Source organism: Pelophylax lessonae (assembly GCF_965119305.1).
Source record: "Pelophylax lessonae genome assembly, chromosome: 3".
Lineage (NCBI taxonomy): Eukaryota > Metazoa > Chordata > Amphibia > Anura > Ranidae > Pelophylax > Pelophylax lessonae.
In genome coordinates this window covers 377,228,683-377,251,132 of record NC_138770.1, presented here as the reverse complement: position 1 = coordinate 377,251,132, position 22,450 = coordinate 377,228,683, and the positions used below count along the sequence as shown (strand labels likewise).

General features: G+C 40.8%; 1 protein-coding gene across 1 annotated transcript in view; it reads right to left on the bottom strand.

Moving 5' to 3' along the window:
• The window catches only part of UFL1 (UFM1 specific ligase 1), a gene marked incomplete at its 5' end in the record, with an annotated part of 139,820 nt that overhangs the window by 97,239 nt on the left and 20,131 nt on the right, over window positions 1–22,450 (bottom strand). The window contains 3 exons of the mRNA XM_082250898.1: window positions 6,633–6,763; window positions 17,363–17,477; window positions 21,785–21,882. Of these exons, the coding sequence (XP_082107024.1) occupies window positions 6,633–6,763; window positions 17,363–17,477; window positions 21,785–21,882 (344 nt within the window). The remainder of the gene's footprint in view (window positions 1–6,632; window positions 6,764–17,362; window positions 17,478–21,784; window positions 21,883–22,450) is intronic.

Here is a 22,450-nt window from a genome sequence, read left to right as displayed (position 1 = left end):
CAGAAATTCAGTAAATGTATATAGCAACTTTAACCTTGGGCAAATACTAACAAAGCAAATGATTTCAGTTTACATTCTTATTTTCAAATACAGGTCATAACTTTTCTAACAAGCTTCTTCAGTGTGCACTTGATTCTTGCTATACAATGCACAGTGTGCATACAAAAACACAATACATTTTTTCAGTGTTAGTTGGGATTTAAAGCAGTAGTATACCGATTTTTGAGACTTTTACCTACAGGTAAGCCTATAATAAGGCTTACCTGTAGGTACAATTAATATCTCCTAAACCTGCATGGTTTAGGAGATATTTGCACTGCATGCAGCCGCTGACACTAGCGGCGCATGCGCTCTGAAGGTCCGGCGGACCTTCAGAGTTCCTTGCAGGGAAGTTGCCGGAAAGTTAATCTCCCGCACGCATGCGCAGGAGTGACGTCATCGCGGCTCCGGCCACTCAAAGCGCCGAAGCCGCCGAACCCGGAAGAGACGCCGAGGGATCATGTCCGCTCCCACAGCGGTGTCCGGGGGTCCGTGTCGGGGCTTTTTTTTAAGATAAATATTTCATAATGAGCTAGTATGCGATGCATACTAGCTCATTATGCCTTTGTCTTGCAGGGTTTTTTTTTGTGAGTATACTACTGCTTTAATTTGTTAGTGCATACCTTTGTTTTACATAAAGCAGTCTTCAACTGGGGAAGTACAAAATGTCCTGAAAATACTTGGAAATTATACTGAATTAATGGTTTTCATACCAGAAACACAGAACAAGCATGAAGATTACAGTGGTTGTGTTAAACTTTCAGTGCGAAATAGAAATACATTTTTATTATTACAGGTCAAGAATTGTGAACTTTGAGGCCTCCATTGACCTTGCTACATATTGAGTCAAAACTCTTTCAGTTTGAAACACACATTGCGTCCATTGTTTGACATGGTTTTGTTTGCCTGAACTTTGAGATGAGAAGCTGTGTCATCTGCCCCGAAAGGAAAATGTGTTTGACAAACTTTTAAATACAATACTCAGAAAGACAGATAAATAAATCGCTTATCACAGGTGGATCGGCCTTTGGGGGAAAAGGTTTACATAAGACATCCTTCCCCTGGTCTTGAAACACGAAAAACCAGAGAGGTCGTAAAACTTTATGTTCAGGCCATGACTCACACAATGGGCGAAACTAAATTTCAGGATAACACCTGTGTTCAACCATACACAATGCAAGTAAACTATTGTTTCCACCCTGAGAAGACAAACAAAACTGTCTGGACAAAGACGAGAATCTGTCATTTATTTACCTAAACACAAACAGGGGGATAAAGTTGTTGAAATCTACACGGAGTCACATAAACATTGTCACTTAGATTGATGAGAACTGCAAATCTCAAAATGAATTTCAGAAAATCATAAATTGATATCTCTGCCCCATCATATACAAAAGGTGTTATGGAACTATGATGTTATGACAACCTCCTACTGAGAAGTACATTATATTCTATCATATAGTAGTGTCAAATGGTCAGAAATTTCACCCATATTTTATCATCCAGTCCAAATCATAAATGTACTGTTGTTAACATAATAATCCCTTAAATGGATAATACTCCAATTGGAAACAAACCATGTGTAGAAAAAGTTACACATACAAGCTGTTGTGTATCAATATATATAACTGTATGTATCTATATAATTCTTACTGCTACTAATTGAAGTCTTGGGTTAAAAAGTAAAATCCAATATATATATATATTACGTAAGATATATTAAATATTAGAATAGTGTTACCAAGATTAATCTTTATTTAGATACCTGGTGGATTAAATGGACGTCATAGATGAGAGCATGATTACATTTTATGTTTTTTTTTATAATAGTCTTAAATGGAGAAATCTTTAATTAATTTTAATATACTGGTTAACCAAGAGGTGTCACCCTATGACATCACCAGTTAATGAATAAGATGTTCCAACCAATAGGAATAATGTTCCTCCCACTGGGTTTGGCTTATGATAATTTTTACTGCCCTTTTGTTCAACACAAAATAAAAAGAAATCAGAGATGTAATAGGACACACAACACAACGGACACACACAAGACACATCACACTTACAACATACACACTACTAACAGCCATGCATAGACTCATCTACACAGACGCCATCTTGGTCCACCATGTATCTGAACCTTTGAGGGACGCCAAGCGAAACTCCTCCCTAATTGGCCACCATCTTGGAAATGCAGCCTTCTTAAGGAACCTGGTAACTACCATTCTAAATTAGCGGCCATTTTAAATATAGTAATTATGCCTTGCTGTTACTTGATTATTATTCAATATTGTTTATGTACTTCCTTAAATGTTTTACATTTCCTATTTAAAGGGTAATGAAAGTACAATCCCAGCCGTATAAACCATATGTAGATTTTTCTCTAAAGAGATGATTTTTGTTTTTATAACATTTTTAATATCAGATTAAGCGCATTATTTGCGATTTTACGTCTTCCGTTTTGCATGGCTTATTCTCATTTCATCTGCAGTGGAATGACTTTCGGCCATGTGATTCGCAGACTATTGTGGTCTGATTATATAGAATATTAATTTATGGTTCATACTACACCTGGGAAAAACATAATCTTGCTTTATTTCACTTTCATCGTTTAGCTAAATATCACATTGCATTTATCGTTTTAAGTTTGTATCTTATGTAAGGTTATCTCTTTGTGTCACTCAAGTATGATCATTTATGGTGAAAATATGTCTTGCGAATAAATATTCTTATATATATATTCCCTATTGTAGACTGTTTCACTAAGATTGGTATATGCTTTTAAAAAGAAATTAACTGATAAAAAAAGAACTCGGGAAAATTATTGTGGTATATTATTGGAGGTCTGAACAAAATTGATTGGGTTTTTCTTAGTTATTAAATTATTTGCCGTAATCGGCTGGAGGCACTGCGTCATAATTTTATTGATAGTTCAGACACCGCCTTTTAGTAATAAATTAAAAATAGTCAAATTTTATACCAAAACGCACAACAGTTGTAAACCTCAGACATGAAATATGAACAAAGCATATCCCTCTTTAGGATGTACTTGTCTTAATCCAGAGAACCAAGTGTCATTTCTGTGTGCTGCCTCATTCCACTGCTGTCTGCGTGAGTCACTTCTGACAAGTTTCCTGACACCAAGAGGTAAAAACAGGGGAGAGATCTCCAGTAAAAGGCTGTGATGGACAGCCTCAGCTCTGTTCTGTTCTGTTCTGTTTGTGTGAACTGTGTGAAGGGGCCTGTGTCTCTTCCCTCCAATCAGCTCTTAGAGCTTCCCTCACTGAGCTATGCATAATGACAAAGTGAAAAACAGAATTTTAGAAATGTTCTGAATTTATTAAAAATAAAAAACTGAAATATTACATTGGCATATGTATTCAGACCCTTTGCAACACTAACAATTTAGCTCAGGTTCCTCCCATTTCTCTTAATCGTTGCTGAGATGGTTCTAAGCCTTGATTGGAGTCCACCTGTGGTAAATTAAATTATTTGGACATGATTTGGAAAAGCACACACAGCTGACAATACATACTGTATGAGAGCAAAAGCCATGAGGTCAAAGGAATTGCCTGCAGAGCTCAGAGACAGGGTTATTGTAAGGCACGGATATAGGAAATCTGTCTGCTGCACTGAAGGTTCCCAAAAGCACAGTGGCCTCCATATTTCTCAACTAGAAGAAGTTTAGCACAAGCAGGACTCTTCCAAGAGCTGGTTGCCTGGCCAAACGGAGCAATCTTTGGAGAAGGGCCTTCGTAAGACAGGTGATCAAGAACTCGATGGTCACTCTGACTGAGCTCCAGATATCCGTTGTGGAGATGGGACAAAGTTCCAGAAGGAGCCCCATAACTGCAGCTCTCCACCAACCTGAACTTTATGGCAGAGTGGCAAAATAGAAGTCTCTCCTCAGTGCAAAACACATGACGAACTCTCAAACTGTGGAACAAGATTCTATGGTCTGATGAAACCATAATTGAAGAGACCTAAAAATAGCTGTCCACCTGATGGTCCCCATTCACCCTGACCGAGCTTGATAGGATTTGCAAAGAACAATGGCAGAAAATCCACCAATCCAGGTGTGCAAAGCTTGTTGCGTCATACCAATGTATCAAGGCTGTAAATGCTGCCAAAGGTAATTCAACAAAGTATTGAGTAAAAGGTCTGAATGCTCAAGTACATGTGATATTTCATTTTTTTTCTTCTTAATAAACTCACAGACATTTCTAAAATTCTGTTTTCACTTTGTCATTATGGGGTACAGAGTGTAGAATAATGAGAAACAATGCAAAACTGTAGTATCAAGTTGCAACATTACAAAATTGAAAAAAATTAAGGGGGTCTTAATACCTTCTGAACGCACTGTACATAAGGGCTTACAACCATTTTAAAGGTCAAAACATGACTTAACGCCCAAGCCTAATTTTGGAACTTTGATATGTGTTAGTATAACTGTACTTATCACAACTACTTAGTGTATCCAGGTGAACTATTTCTTGATTTTTCTTTTAGGACCAATTGAGCTTTCTTTCGGTGGGAAATGTTAATGGATTTATCTCCTGCTTTGTTTTTATTTTGAAAGGAAAACTGTCCCAAAACAGTAAAAATATTAATATATTATATATATATATATATATATATATATATATATATATATATATATATATATATATATATATATATATATATATATATATATATATATATAATAAAAGAATATCTTTAGCATTATATTTTAATGCCATTACTATGACCCACCACAAAAAAAAAAAAAAAACCTGCAAAATAAATTCTCCTACTCCTGACGATTGTGGTGATACTACATGTGTGCGTGATTTGTTCTTTGTACCCATAGTAGGGCCAAGAAACCTAGGTATGCAATTTTTTTTCTTATCTAAAACACACTGACACGAACACTGCCACTAACTGACAATGAAACAAACTGATATTTACACTGCCACTAACTGACAATGAAACAAACTGATATTTACACTGCCACTAACTGATACATACACTTGAAAAACTAAGTCAAGCACTGAACTAGTTCTTTATTTTTATTTTTTTCTTCAACAGACTTTTTCTTGTGCAGATACCTCCTCAAGTGAAGAATATACAGCATACATTGCATTTTTTCCTCCTTCCTAGAAGAGAAGCCGGTTTCTTCTCTTCACAGTGGAAAAACAAAGGAGCGGGTTACAGAATGAATGATCACTGTGACAGCCAATCAGAGGCTATTACAGCAATCAGCCCGGGTCCCGATCATTAGTAGAAGACCGGGGTCTGTCACTGAGCGTTACGATGGGGGTCTGGTGCTAGAAATATTGCTCTGACTCCAGTGTGCATGGTGATATGTGTAACTTTAATTTTTTCACAGTTGGGAAAAAAAGTTGTCATCCCTTATGCAATGATTTTTTTGGTGACAGGCTCCCTTTAATAAGAGTTTTAGACCACGGATGTCTCCCTTGTACTCCAAAGAATCTAATGCAGTGCAAAGTGGACTGCAATAGATTCTTTCCCCTCCATGCTGCCTGGGAAAACTCCCATTGAGACCCAGAAGAGACAGGATCAGCAAGACAGCCAGGTAACTAGCAATATGAAAATAAAGTCAGTGATAGTAGTTACATGTTTTTTTCCTCCAAGCAAAGGTGCTTTTATGTCATCAACTAACCAGAATAAACTGCCAGATTATATTTGGATCCTAGATTCAACTCCCAACATTTCATATTAGCTGCAAGGAGATGGTGTGTTCTAGTCATGTTTCTGTAGGTTTATGATTTTACGTTTTTATTTGGTGAAATGTACTAGTTAGTCAATCAGTTCCTGACCAATCTCACCCTGGAATATATGCAGGTTTGACTTTACTTGTGAGTTCCTCTAAGGCAGGAACATACAGAACATGACTGATTCAATATCAAGTGTGGCATATTATCTTTGTGCTATACAGGCGGTCCCCGACTTACAAACCACTCCTACTTACAAACAGAGAGAGACAACAGGAAGTGAGGAGAAATCTAGCCTTGGGAAGGGAAATTCACTCCTGTTAAGAGTTCTCATGGGAAAAAGGTGTCTCCACTGAAACGTTACCACCAATCCTTGTTTTCACAACAACCCACAATTTTCTAAATCCAGTTGTCATAGGGACAGAAAGAGAAATATTCTGAACAGGGGTACAGACAGCAAAACAAATGGTACAGGGGTGGTAACCCTTCCCTTTTGGCTGGAGCTAAACTTAAAAAATTTACCTGTTCCGACTTACAAATTCGACTTAAGAAAAAACCTACAGTCCCCATCTTGTTTGTTACCCGGGGACCGCCTGTCTATCCCAAGGAAGAAAGAAACCCCTGCAAGATTTGTATTCTGTCCAAGGAAAAATGCAACGAAAGGTGAGAGAGCGAAGAAGTGGGCTGCCCTGTTAGATAATTACAATTTAAATTAAAAGTACGGCTTAAAGAGTTCCTGTACAGATGGACTGAACACTATGTATTTCTAAACATATAAAATAAAAATGTAGGAATGCCCCAAAAAAAAAAACTTGTACCTACATTACAGTTGTGGTCAAAACCATCAACATGATAAAAAATTAAAGAAGTTCTTACCTTGTTATGGCTGTAAAAAGACCGCGAATACGTGCTCTGTGACGAGATACAAACGCCTCTGTATAAATCACACCCTTGTTGCTTTGGTCAATTTTCCCATGAACAATACTGCCAAGTCTCCTTGACAGTGCCTATGGATTAAAAATGAGTAAAATTGACCCATCATGAAAACATACTGCAGAATAAATTTCAGAGAAATAATATCTGGAAATACTTTCCCTAACATACTGAGCGGAGCTATTAGGCTAAAATTATTTAAATTCAACAAGAACACAGATATACATAACTAAAGTGACTGTGCTATGTGCCAGCTCATTCTTATTGACATCAAACCTGACCAAGGGTTTTATAGGCATACAATCTTGGCCAGGTTTTTATGGCTGTAAGTTTCACGTACAGGAAAGAGCTCTTCTTGCTTCCCATTCTAGTGGCCACACAGATAGTGAGCAGAATCACACCAGGGACAATGAAAGCAGTAAAATCCTGACAGGGGTTTCAACCCTTTTGCACTAAAGCAAAACAAGTTTTAGCAAGTACTGGAAATTTTTCTGAAAAACGTGAAGGGATTCCTATGGGTAATATATGAAAAGGAGCCAGATCTAGCCTGTCTGATCTGGGGGTGCAGTAAAAAAAAAGACAAGAGGCCTGCTTTCTGAACTAAAAAATGATAATGACCTACTGATACAATTTACCAAAGGCAATTAACAAGGTAGTGACAATGAACATGAACGCTTGTCAGCAGTATGTAATGCACTGTCCAGAGGTCAGGAGTAAGTATTGCAGAGATCAGCAGTATGTAATGCACTGTGCAGAGGTCAGGAGTAAGTATCGCAGAGATCCGTAGTATGTAATGTACTGTGCAGAGGTCAGAAGTATTGCAGAGATCAGTAGTATGTAATGCACTGTGCAGAGGTCAGGTGTAAGTATTGCAGAGATCCGTAGTATGTAATGTACTGTGCAGAGGTCAGAAGTATTGCAGAGATCAGTAGTAAGTAATGCACTGTGCAGAGGTCAGGAGTAAGTATTGCAGAGATCCGTAGTATGTAATGTACTGTGCAGAGGTCAGAAGTATTGCAGAGATCAGTAGTATGTAATGCACTGTGCAGAGGTCAGGAGTAAGTATCGCAGAGATCCGTAGTATGTACCTAATGTACTGTGCAGAGGTCAGAAGTATTGCAGAGATCAGTAGTAAGTAATGCACTGTGCAGAGGTCAGGAGTAAGTATCGCAGAGATCAGTAGTATCTAAAGCACTATGCGGGGGGCCAGAAGGTCAGACTTGGGTGGAATTTTTCTTCCTTCTATGTATAGGGAGCTGGCTGGTTTGTACAGATGACTAGGGTGCCTTTATGCACATGGACCAATTTGAATCTCCTCAATTGCTACTAGAGCTGCAGGATTCTGGATAAAATGAGAATCACAATTGTTTTGCTTAGAATAAAGATCACAATTCTCTCACGATTCTGAAGAACTTTTTTATTTTAAAGATTTACAACCCCTGAGCATTAGATTATCAAACAAGATGGCAAAAAAAAGGCATAATACTCTATGCTTCAATCAAATTTAAAGAAATGTAACGAAACATATGTAATGTGTAAAGATATAATTACTATTCAGTTATACTAGGGTCTTTTTTTTTTAGTACTCGCCAATACCAATTACCGATACCTACCGAAACTTTTCAGCAACAGTACAAAGCATTAAAAAGTTATTTTACAAATGAAATAAATTCATTTTTTTTTTTTTTTTTTTAAGTTGTGCACTTTTTTAATGTGAAACGTGTACATATATATGTTAAAGGTGTAAAAATATTATTAAACAAAGTAAACAAAAAAAAAAATGAATTATTAATAGTTTATAAAATAGAAGTAAATGAAAGAAAAAAATACAGCAGGAAAAAGAATAATTAAATGGAGAAGGAGAATAAGGAGTTAATAAGTCTGGTTGGAGTAAATTCGGAAATAATAAGGGGTTAAACTATTTTTTAAAAACCAAAAAAAAAAAAAAAAAGAATGGGATTTATGACTTACTATAAAATCCATTTCTCTATGTTCATTGAGGGACACAGCTCCTAATCTTCTTAACCATTTAGTTATACTGCCCCCCTTACAGGAGTAGGACACTATGCAGAAAAAAGACTGACTATGCCTATGGGCAGTCCCAGGGGGTATACTCCCTCTGTCTGCTATAGGTACTCAATTTTGTTACAAGCAATGTTAGAAGAATTACAACTCCGCAGAGGGGTGGGTGCTGTGTCCGTCAATGAACATCAGAGAAATGGATTTTACGGTAAGTCAAAAATCACATTTTTCCTTCCGTTCATGGATAGACACAGCTCCTGATCTTCTTAACCATTAGGACGTCCCAAAGCAGGGTCAAACATGAGGGGTGAGAACACCAAGAAAATATTCCCAAGGCTAAACAGTAGTCAAACAGGTAACAGGAGCTCAACCAAAAAACAACTGGAGCCCACCTGAAAACATTACAACCCACAAAGAGGGAACAGGTCCTACAAAGTGCAGCCTGCAAAACCTTGCGGCCAAAATAAGCATCCACAGATGCCAAAAACCTCCACTTTATAAAACTTTGTGAAAGTGTGCACCGACGACCGATTGGCAGCCTTGCAAACCAGCGTCACTTACACCTGATGATGGAAGGCCCAGGAAGCACTGAGCGCCCGAGTAGAGTGCGCCTTAACAGGGAAAGGAGGAACCTGACCCTTAATAAAATAGGCCTGAGTCTCTGTCTGTCTTGACAACCTTTGGAAGTAACGACGGACAGCATCACCTTATCTTCGTGAACCACCAAGTAAGGTGAACGAGAAGAAAATGACTCCAATTCCGACACCCTGCGTTCATAGCTGATAGCCACCAAAAAAGTCACCTGGGACAACGCAAGCAGGGGAATCTCCCGGAGATTCTCAAAGGGAGGCATCTGGAGAACTGAGAGCACCAAGCTGAGGTCTCAAGGTGGGAGACCGCACTGGAGGAGCCAAGTGTCAAACCCCCTAAAGAGAGGTACACACCAGGGAGTGTGTGGCCAAAGGTCATTAAAAAAAAGACAGCCAAGGCCGACACCTGATCTTTGATGGTACTCAAAGCCAATTTCTGCTCAACCCCCCCTTTGAAGGAAGGCCAAGATTCGAGCCACCGAGGGTGAACACCAAGAGACTCACACCACAAAATGTATGCTTTCCATGTATGATGGTGGATCTTCCTAGAGGTAGACTTGCTGGCTTTTACCAGATGTAAAAGATCCTATAGTCTCTATGAGAGAGATCCGTGCAGCTTCTCCCAAAATCCCAGTTGAAGTAACACCAAGAAGTGAAAATAGCTCCCAAACCCCAAGCATGAGTCGAGACTTCATGAAGGGGTAAAAACGAACGCTTTATTGAACAGACACACAGAATTTATATACAGCATGGACAACCCCCTTCCTGATCAAATTACCATACGCAGATCAGGGGTTGTCTGATCACATTATTAGATGCAGATGAAATTGTATACAGAATTAGCCCAAACTAATAATCTAGCAATCTGAACAGAAGCAATGTGAGTTCATTAACATCTCTAAGGAACAACGACCACAAACTGCATTCCATTTACATTCAGCAACTCAGCAGATGACAATTATTCAATCAACCTGAGCCAATTAGCCTGCAGACGGCCGTCCTGGTGCTCATGCAATACAATACACATTATCTAACAGATGGGTAAATAAGCATATTCGATGATGTCTGGAAGACGGGTGGTTGAGCTGATGACATCAAGTAGGACCCAATCTTCATACCTCTTGAGAGATATTGTTTGTAACTATTACTCTCCTTTGCAGGCAAACCTCCGATTTTGTCACACCAGTGTTGGAATCACTGACACAGATAAACCCCTATCCTTCAGCACCTGGCTTTCAACAGCCAAGCCGTCAAAGCCAGCGACTGTAAAGCAGGATGGAAGATCGGTCCTTGGGACAGCAGATCCTCTCTGAGAGGTAGTCTCCAAAGGATGTGGGCAACCAGCCACACCAGGTTGGCATACCAAGAACAGCGAAGCCAGTCCAGAGCCACCAAATGACCGGAATCCCTTCTGCCTCGATCCTGCGCAAGAGAGTTTCGGCAGAGGTTTGAGAGGAGTGAAGGCGTAAATCATACGATACTGGCCTCATGGGGCCACCAGCACGTCTGTGGCATCAGCTAGAGAATCCTGTGACCTTGTCCCAAACCTCTGCACCTTTCTGTTGAGCCAGGACGCCAACAGATCGACCTTGGGGGTGCCCCACCAAAGACACAACCGATGAAACCCCTCCGGATGAAGTGAACACTCCCCTTGATCCACCGCCTGCCGACTGAGATAATCTGCCTGCCAGTTTTCCACCCCTGAAATGTGTACTGCGAAGAGCGATGAAATGAAACATTCTGCCCACCATAAAAAGCCAGCTACCTCAGGAGCCACCAAGACACTTCTTGTGCCCCGCTGGGGGGATTGACACAAGCCACGGCAGTGGCATTGTCCAATTGAGTTTGCACTTGACAACCCTGAAGACGATCCAATCCAGTGATTCAGGCATAGTCTGATCGCTCGGAGTTCCAGAACATTGATCAGGAGTCTGGACTCTTCCGGATCCAGACCCCCTGTACAGAGTACCGACGCCTTCCCACCCAGACAGGCTGGCATCGGTGGTGACCACTCTCCAATACAAGGGGAGAAAGGATTTGCCCCGTCAAAGCGCCAGAGAACGAAGCCACCAGATCAGGGACCCTCTTGTTCCCTGGCTTAGCCAGATTTGATTGTCCAGAGACTGCGGACACTTGTTCCATTTAGGCAGAATCTCCCTTTGCAGGGACCTCATATAGAACTGTGCAAAGGACTGCCTCGTAGGTAGAGACAATCAGGCCCAGCACCCGCATGCAAGTCCGGAGGGATGACCATCTGCTGCACAGCAGCAGATGAATCTGTAGTTTCTAGAGTTTGTCCAGAGGAAGGAACACTCTGGTTAGAGCGGAGTCCAGAGTCAGACCCAGATAGTCCAGCTTTGTGGAAGGAACCAGAGCAGACTTCTGAAAAAGCAGAATCCAGCCGTACTCCCTCAGAGTTTGAATAGTGATCTTCACGTTGTCCATCAGAGCGTTAGGACACTACGCTCGCAGGAGAAGATCATCAAGGTAGCCCAGTACTGCGATCTCCCGCTGACGTAACATTGCTAGCACCGGGGCCAACACTTTTGTGAAGACCAGAGGAACAGAGGCGAGACAAATAGGCTATGCCACAAACTGATAATGCTCCTCTCCCACGGCAAAGCGGAGGAAGCGCTGGTGACCAACACATATTAGAATGTTCAGGTAAGCGTCCTTGATGACGACAGAAGCAAGGAAATTCCCCGGATGCAGGGATACCACTACATTGTGAATGGACTTCATTCTGAACTTCTGTACCTGGACAAAGCAGTTTAGTGCCTTGAGGTCCAGGATCTGAAGCACCTTGCCCTCGTTCCTGGGAACTGTAAACAGGTTTGAATAAAACCCCTGAAAACATTCCAAAATCCGAACAGGAGCAATCACACCTTGAAGTACCAGGTCTTGCACCGCCCCAAAGCCTGTAAGCAATCTGGGGACAAGCGCACGTTGGAAGGAAATAATCTTTCAGGAGGGTAATAACAAAATTTGATCTTGTAGCCTGACCATATTACTTCGTGGACCCACTTGTCTTGTACCAAGGAGGTCCATAGCTCCAGGAACTATCGAAGACGTCCCCCCAACCCAGATACGGCTGAGGGTGCACCTTCACGCTAAAGGGGCCTTGTCCACGGGTCTGGAGAAGCCCACTCTCAACTTGCCAGACCAAGGTCCCTTAGATCCTCCCGAGGAGGCCTTGAAAGGCTTTGATCCCTTGTCATGGTCTTCTCGTGAGGTTCCTTGCCCTTACTAGCCTGCGGAAGAAAAGTACTCTTCCCCCCTTTAAGACCCTTGAGGTTATCCAGGGTAGCTCCAAACAGGTGTTCTCCTTGAAAAAGAAGATCAGTTAAGGCCTTTTTAGAAGTCTGGTCCGCAGACCAACATTTAAGCCAAAAAACACACGTAAGGACCACTGTCGAAAAACACGCCTAAGGACCACTGCTGAAACAGATAGCCTAGCAAGAAGGGGAGCTGCATCCAAAGAGGGATCACAGATAAACTGCAGCCCCTGGACCAACTGGTCTACTAGCTTAGCAAAGGCAGGGGGAATCTGCTCCCCCTCCAAGTAACAGCGTAAAAATTTAGCTCACTCGGTCAGAGTTTGCAACACCAGGGCAATGGTGAATACCGGTCTAATTGCCAAACCAACCACCATGTACATACTGTGGGCCACGGCCTCCGCCTTCCTGTCAGCCAGATCCTTAAAGTCCAGAGACTCTTCAACTGGAATCATGGTTTCCTTGTTCAATTTGGAAACCGGGGGGTCCACCACAGTTGGAACAGTCCACTTTTTAAGAAGGGACTCCTCAAAGGGGTACATAATTACATAGTAGTTGAGGTTGAATAAAGACAATTGTCCATCCAGTTCAACCTGTGTAGGTGTGTGTGGACATATTAATTTCCCATACCAAAATTGGTCCCAGGATTGAGCCTTGAGGGACCCCACTTACCACTCCAGACCAGTCTGATTATGCGTTATTTATTACCACCCTTTAGACACGCCCCTTTAACCAGTTTTCTATCCAAGAGCAAACCTTGTGGTCTATGCCTGCAGACCTTAGTTTGTAAATTAAGTGTTTGTGGGGAATTGTATCAAATGCCTTAGCAAAATCCAGATACACCACATCCTTAGGTCTACCCCTATCTAGCTCACAGCAAACTTCCTCGTAGAATGTTAACAGATTGGTTTGACAAGAAAGTCCTTTTGTTAACCCGTGCTGATTACTGCTGATGATGACCCGTGCTGATTACAGTAAACCCCCCTCCATTGTGGGGGTTACGTTCCGGACCCAGCCGCGAAAAGTGAAAATCCGTGAAATAGAAAAACCTTATTAAAATGCATTGTAGGCATGTTTTTTTTTTACTGTCACTGTACGTGTAAAAGCATTTTAAGGTCTTTAAACACACTTTTAAAACAATAGAAACTCATTTAAACATATAAAAGATACTGAGAGGCATAGCAAGAGCTATGGAAAACACAAAAATATTTCATTTTTAATGATTTATATAGTAAAATAACATTACAAAAAAAAAACCGCAATATACCGGGACCGCGAAAACTGAACCGCGATGGAGCGGGGGTTTACTGTACTGCTGATGATGTTGTTGACTTTAGCAAATTTCTGGATATAGTCCCTTATCATCCCTTCCAGTAGTTTACATACTACTGACGTCAGGCTGACCGGCCTATAATTTCCCGGGATATGCCTCTGCCCTTTTTTGAATATTGGTATCATGTTAGCTTTCCTCCAGTCACCTAGTACAGTTCCAGTCAAAATACTATCTGCAAAGATCAGGAAAAGTGGTCTAGCTATAACCTTACTGAGTTCTTTGAGTATTCTCGGATGCATGTCATCTGGTCCCGGTGATTTGTGTTAATGTTATCCAGCCTTTCCATGATTTCACCCTCTGTTAGCCATAGCGGCATGTCATGTGAAGTACTGCTAACCATACAGTCATGGTCAGCATACCCCTCCTTTTCCTGTGTAAAGACTGAGGAGAAGAAAGCATTTAGCACAGTTGCCTTCTGTGTCCTCTGTAACCATCCTCCCATCATCGTTATTATGTGTGCAACATGCTCTGGCCTTGTTTTTTTGCTATTGATTCATTTAAAGAATTTCTTAGGGTTCATTTTACTTTCTTCTGCTATTAGTCTCTCAAAGTCGATTTTATCCTTCTTGATTTCGTATTTACATTTATTATGTGCCTATATTCCATAGGCTGTTCAACCTGAGGAAAGATGCAGGCTGTGCTACTGCATGGGGCATGTTCAAGAGGCAGGGTATGATTGGGATTGGGGGGTGCGGTGAATGAACAAGCTACCCAATACAGGCATGCTGTGTGTCTGCAGTGTTCTTTACCTGTGCTTGGCCAGCCAAAGGATGAAAACTGACTATGCAAGCACAGATCTGCTTCTGTGCTTTATGTGGTCAGTTTAGAACACAAAAAAAGGAGATTGGCAGATTAACCAGATACTTCAGGTGGAAGAAGTACATGAAAATGATAGACTATAATTTATAAAAATACACATTTGTAAACACACAAGAAAAAAAAATATTTAGGGAAACATACTGTAATGTACATTTTAAAGCGGAATTAAAGTCCTGCTGTCACAAACTGTGAGCAGGCAGGCTTTTTATTGCAGAAGAGATATGCAATGTCTCTTCTGTAATAACATACACCTACCTGCCTGCTCACAGCATTTTCCAGCATGTACACTGGGCTGCACATGTGCAGCTCAGCTTACATCACCGGTACGGTCCATGTGTGCTGGGATGACTGACTCCTGCACATGCGCAGGAGTAATGTTATCCTGCGCCAGCCAGTGAAGACAGTAGAAGACTGGCACCTAGAACAAGATAAACATGCCGGAGAGGGATGAGGACCGTTGAAGAAAATGTAACCTTAGCTCTGTTTTAAAGTGGCAAACTCTGGTTAGAAAGAAAAATCTATTCAAGTATTTATTCTTCAAAAAGTAACTTTTATTGCTCCCAGCTTTCTATAAATCTCCAAATTCCTTTTGTTCTTTGATCCGACTGCCTGTTAAAGGGGGTGTCTTATTAATTCTCCATTGTTCCACTGACATTGGGAATGTAGCCAATCTCTCTTGTCACACCCGAGATGGGACTAGGGACTATGGAGTTTGTAGAGTACATACAGCAGTGCATACAACTTTAACCAATGCGCACTGCTCATTAAAAAAAAAAAAAAAAAAAAGTGGGGGGGGGGGGAGGGGAATCAGGAGCTCATGGAGGTTGTTACAAGGAAGCAGAAAAACACAGTAACACCTCCACCATCACAGTAGCGAGCCCTCTCTGATTCAAACCTCCCACACATGCACTCGCTCTGTCAGCTCAAAAATAGGGAACTCACTCCTTTGATAGTGGAGATGAACAGTAACAGGTGGGTGTGTCTTAGCAACATCCTAGGAACAAGACAGGATGAGATATTTTAAAATCCTTCTTTGTATAGCCTGCAACTACAGCATGGTACATTCCTGGGAGTTTTTTAGTCAGGCTTTGGTAGGTACATAAATGGCCTACACGTACAGCAAGAGCATTATTCAACTTTGGTTAAAGCAGCACATCTTATTTTTATCTATAAACACTCCTTACCTGCATAGACAGTTTTTTTTGTAAAGGTAAACTATGCATTTTGGATATTGTAAAAGCTCAAAAAGTGCTGTCAAAACACAGTATATTATTTAGACTGGAGTATTTCTTCTGCAGGTCAAAAACGAAGACAAAGGAAAAACTTACATGATACAAGAAAAGCTGTCTCTGCTCTAAACGAGAGATACGTTTTCGAGTCAATCAGCATATTGCCAGACACTTATCCTATGAAAATGGCTTTAACTGTATATTAGCTGTTCTCCCTCTCTAAAAGGAAGTAGTCCTAACAGTTATATGTATTTAAGTGATTTCCATTTTATTTAGACATTAGACTTATGGTTCTAAGGAATCAAGAATAAAAGAACACCACCAACACTCTTCTTTTTGGGTTCCCTGCCACCAGTCCTGGCTCCTCACCCCTGCCGAGTGCCCTCAATAGCAAGCCTCTTGCTATGGGGTAAACTCAAACAGGCTTTCTCCTGAGCCATGCTCTGAATGTCCATTCCCACCCTACTCTCTCCTCATTGGCTCACTGCCTGTTATTGTCTTTGTTGTTCTTTGACATGCATCACCCTTCCATGTACTCCTTGCTGCAAAGGCCAGTTACAGGCTGGGGTGGTAGCCATTTATTGGTACTGTTGGTTAAATAGTGTGGGGACTAACTGGATACCTTTGCTGCCATTTTGCTATTTCTGGATGTCCAGTGTGCCCCTGTGCCCTTAAGTAGAAGTGGGCTCCCTCCAGGCATACCTGCCCTCCTCTATCTATCCATTATTATACAGTATATGTGCTCCAACTTTGGAAACTTTCAAAATGTATAGAGTTAGGACTGCAGTACACTTGGGTGCCCTGAAGTGGCCCCCATTTGTGCAAACTAAACCCCTGTTTTTAATGTGAACTGTAAGACAGGACAATCCGTTTTGTTGCTGGCTGGCAAGTGAGCTTAGAACTTTTCTTTGTTTTTCTTTGACGTGTCACCCTTCCATGTGCTCCTTGCTGCAAAGGCCAGGTACAGGCTGGGGTGACTGCCATTTGTTGGTACTATGATTGACAAGCAGTGGGAACCAATAGTTTCCACTGTTGTGTGAACCAATGAGGAGAGAAAGACCTGGGAGAGTCGCTGCTCTCATGCACATTGCTGGACAGAGATGGGGCTAAGGTAAGTATAAAGAGGGGCTGAGGGGGAAGTTGCACCCAGAAGGTTTTTCACCCTAATGCACAGAATGCACAAAAAAACACCTAGACCTTTAGAACCATTTTAATTTAAAATGATTTTATAAAATGAATAACCACAACTAAATATGTTCAGGATTTGTTTTACAATTACTTTAAAAACGATACTGCTGCTAAAGTAAACCAGGATGTCTAGCCGATTTATGTTCTAATGCAGGAGTAATAATGAAAGACAAGTACAGAGCAACTGAAATATGGTTCTGGCTGAGTCCTTTATCACCTCTGTCACGAAGTCTCCGGGAAGGTCGTATGTCTTGCAGAGTTCTGATATAGTCACTTGGCCGGCTTCCTGCAGTTTATCATTAACTTCGTCTGCTATTTGGTCCAGATAGTTACTAATAAAGCAAGAAATATGGGTTAGGGTTTTGACACTTGCATAATTATTTAAAGTCAAGATTTATAAGAGAAATATGTTTTAATGTTGTCAGAAATACAACTACCGTAATGTAAATAGTCTTATTTTGATGTGTGTTATTATTTTAAAATCCTTCTTTTTATAACCTGCAACTACATATAAACACAGGGACAGTCGTATTTGCCTGTTACACAGTGGCGACTCTAGAAACAATATATAGGGAGGGGCTCATAAGATACCACAGTCAAAAATAGGGGTGCACTCATAATTTTCACTACTATATCATACCACTGAAAAAAAAAAAAAAAAAAAAAAATAATAATATATATATATATATATATATATATATGTGGTTACAAAATATGAGAGTACCTTTTTATTGTACTAAGCTAACACCTAAAAAAGACAAGCTTTGAAGAGTTTTTCTCTTTCTTCCTCAGGTATTGCTTTAGACCTGAGAAAGAGGAAAGCTCTTCAAAGCTTTTTTTTACAGTTTAAAGCAATTTCAGCAAAAGTTTACACAGTAATACCCCTAGTACTGGTGCCAGTTTAAGCAGTAATAGCCCCTAGTAATGGTGCCAGTTTACGCAGTAATAGCCCCTAGTATTGGTGCCAGTTTACGCAGTAATAGCCCCTAGTATTGGTGCCAGTTTACGCAGTAATAGCCCCTAGTATTGGTGCCAGTTTACACAGTAATAACTCCTAGCAATGGTGCCAGTTTACGCAGTAATAGCCCCTAGTATTGGTGCCAGTTTACGCAGTAATAGCCCCTAGTATTGGTGCCAGTTTACGCAGTAATAGCCCCTAGTATTGGTGCCAGTTTACACAGTAATAACTCCTAGCAATGGTGACAGTTTACGCAGTAATAGCCCCTTGTATTGGTGCCAGTTTACACAGTAATAACACCTAGTATTGGTGCCAGTTTATTCAGTAATAACCCCTAGTAATGGTGCCAGTTTATGCAGTAATAACCCCTACTAATGTTGGCAGTTTAACTGCCAGAAAGCTAAAAAATTCTGTGGACTTTTGAGGTACTTACAGATAAACTAAAATTATTTTTACAAAATGTATTAACACCAATTAGTTAAAAACATGCATAGACAACAATCAATAAAATGGATCTCATCAATCTATAAAATCCCTGACTATGAGGCACCTCTGTGTAATCAAGGGTACATATACCATATCAATATTGTCCCCATATCTGTACTGGAGAAGCAGGAAACTGCAGCGGTGGTTGGGAGCAATCTCCTAGAGGGGAAGGGAAAGTGCAGGGTGTGTGTTAACCACTTGCCGACCAGGCCATTGCCGAATGACGGCTACAGCGCAGTCGGATTATTCTGGGAGGGCATATAATGAGGTCCTCCCCGAATTGCGCTTCCCGCACGTCCCTTAGAGGCGGCACATCATGGATCGTGGTAAAAGGCCAATGACAGCGGTCCTTTACCTCGTGATTGTTCCGTCCAATGATGGAGCCATCAGTTGTCAACAAACCGACTCATGTCCAGTTCAGTTCTCTCCTCTCCTTGCACGCTGTACACAGCGGTCGGAACAGCATGCGAGAAGAGGGAGGCTCTGCAGCACCGCTCATCCCCTGCCTCTTCCATGCCTCGATCATACCACATTAATGTCTCGATCATACCTCAGTCATGCCTATCCATGCCTCAATCATGCCTATCCCTGCCTCAATCCATGCCACTTCCATGACTCATCTGTGCCCACCCATGCCACCCCAGTGCTCATCCGTGGCTCACCCATGCCACATCCATGCTCATCCGTACCACATCAGGGCTCATCCGTGCCACATCCATGACACGTCAGTGCTCACCTGTGCCTCATCCATGCCACATCAGTGCTCATCCGTGCCACATCCATGCCACATCAGTGCTCATCCCTGCCACGTCAGTGGTCATCCGTGCCACATCCATGCCACATCAGTGCCACTACAGTGCGTCACAAAATTGTAATGGGTAGTCAGGCAATTACGGTACTCCCTGCATGTTGGGCCTCTGTATGTGGCTAGGCTGTGTAAAAGTCTCACACGTGGTATCACCATACTCAGGAGTAGTAGCAGAATGTATTTTGGGGTGTAGTTGCAAGTATGCCTATACAGTGTGTAATAAATAACTTGGTAATATGACATTTTTGTGAGAAAAAAAAATGTCTTAATTTTGCAAAGAATTGTGGGCAATAATTACAATTTCAAAAAACTCACCATGCCTCTTACTAAATACCTTGGAATGTCTACTTTCCAAAAAGGGGTCATTTGGGGGTATTTGTACTTTCCGGTCTTGTTAAGGTCTCAAGAAATGAGATAGGCTATAAGTACATCAGGTGTGATCAATTTTCAATGATTGGCACCATAGCTTGTAGACTCCTTCACAAAGACCAAATATATACTTATTTGGGTTATTTTTCCCAAAGATATGTAGTAGTATAACTTTTGGCCAAAATGTATGAAGAAAAATAACTAAATTTGCAAAGTTTTAAAACCGAAATGAAGAAAAATGCATTTTTTTTTTACAAAATTTTCCGTCTCTTTTCATTTATAGCGCAAAAAAAATAAAAAAAAACCTAATGATGATTAAATACCACCAAAAGAAAGCTCTATTTGTGTGAAAAAAAGAACGAAAATTTCATATGGGTACAGTATTGCACGAGTAATTTTCATTAAAAATGTGAGAGCACTGAAAGCTGAAAATTGGTCTGGTTAGGAAGGGGGTTTAGGTGCCCAGTGGGTAAGTGGTTAATGAGGTCAGCTGTGAAATACTTCCTTGTAACAATTTTTCCATCCCAAATACCAAATTTCAGAACGGGTAATGGAGGAGTGTTCTACAGGAGATTGGAGGTTGAGGTAATGCTTGTCCTAAAAGACAGAGAAAGCTTTTTCTTTTCTGCAACAGGTACATTAATGGTATTTTGGTACATAGGGAAGCTGGAATTTAGAAAAAATAAAAAGTGAACTTAGCCTATAACACTGGCCGCAAACCTCTAAACCTAAAAACTACCTAAGTAAGCGCCACAAGATGCCAATTATTACCTCTTTTGCTCCGGATAGCTGCTCTAGTCACTTGCCAGTATCTAAGATGAATTTTTAATTTGCTTTGGACACTCTCATTTTTATAACCTACCTGTTGTCCCAAGCACTACCTACTCACCAGCCTGCATGGTGCTTTCATAGGACTGGGATCAGCAGGTGTAAAGTCTTTATAGCAAGAGATCTCATACAAGGAAAGAATGAGGATTTTTCATATACAAGCTCAAAGATAGCCTTGGGTATGGTAATAGGATGATCAACCAATCAAATGTACAGCTGTCAGTTTTCTGCAGCATATTAAAAAGCTAACAAGCTGCTACTGACAGAACAGGCACTAAATGCTTGTTTTTCTACGTGAGCTCTACAGTTCCCTTTGATGCACAAAAATCTGTTTATCAGAATGATTCTTACTTCTAACAAAATAGTTGGTGTAAGTGTAGCCTTAACCTGACCATACACAGCTTAAATTTCAGACGATATCTGCTGAATTGGCCAAATCGGAGCCGTAAGTGGCTGTGTAAGCACCAACCAGCTAAACAAAGTCTATTTAAAAATCAACTGAGGCAGGAAGAAAATTAGCAGCCAAACAGTGCTACGTCCTATCAACAGCAGGTGTTGTGGCTGTCTGAATGCAACAGAATGAAGATTAAATGATTTTTGCCCATTCAGCTGATGGGATCAAAGAGAGAAATCTGTATCGGTATGGCTAGCCTTACACACTTATTATCTGAAGTCAAAAAGTGAGCATAACCACTGATACTTTATCAATAAAAAAATAACAATAATGATAATATTATATAAAACCAAATGTATGAGTGGCAATAAGTAGAATGAATATTTGTCTGAACAAATGAAGATAACAATTTTGGAACCAGGTAATGACAACGGGTTTAAATTTGTAATGACATTTAAAAAATGTACTCCTAAAGTTTAACGATCTTTACAGATAATGGGAACAGGTTTAAATCTGTAATGACATTTAAAAAATATTTTGCTAAAAAGTAACAATTTTTCTGAAACCTGTATACCACAGTTCTGGTTGTCTGTGTTAAAGGAGAAAAAGATTTTGCCCAGACGTTACAATGCCTCCATAACCTGTCACTCGAACAATGATCTTGGACAATCAGGTCAACCGATATCTGACAGTTTATTTCTCAAGAATAAAAACAACTGTCATACAAGTTTCTGTCAGATCAGACACATTTTTTTCTGTCTAGGGCCAGCCTGTGATTTATAGTTTGTTTACTTACTCATCTACAAGCTGTCCAAGTACCAACTGTACATTTTTTTCTGACCTCACAAGGTCATTTGCTCTGCTTTCAATGTGAGTAAGATCAACATTTACCACCTGTCAAAAAAACAAAAAAATTAATAAATTCAAAGCCTTATTAACATTGTGCAGTGCACACTAATATATGCACATTTTCTACTCTTCTTCTTCTACTTTTGACTTCTAGTTACCTTTCTTCTACCTTTTCCAATTTGGCCAATTAGAAAAACAAAATCTATGGTCCTTTAACGCTTTTGCTGTCAAGTCCGTACGTTGTAAGGGCCTGACAGTGGGGGGGTTTTATTCACACTCCTGGTGGCTGCAGTCCCCAGGATTTGCAGCCACTGGGAATGTGTGTAAAATCGGACAAGCAGACTGCTGCCTGTCAGCGGAAAGCAGTCCAGCACCTCCCGTGCGGTGGTGCTGGATTGCTTTTACACTCCCCCCCCCCCCCCAAGTATCCAAAGCTCCGCTTGCCAATCTGTGGAACCAGAACCGGCATAGCGGGTGCCACTGAGTAAGGGGGAGGGAGCTGAGCGGGCATACGTCCGCCCTCCTCCCCTTCTTGTAGGTTAACCAGAAGTGACGTGTTTGATGTCACTTTGGAGTCCCTCTGTCAGTTTCTCCGGCCAGTGTGGGCAGGAAA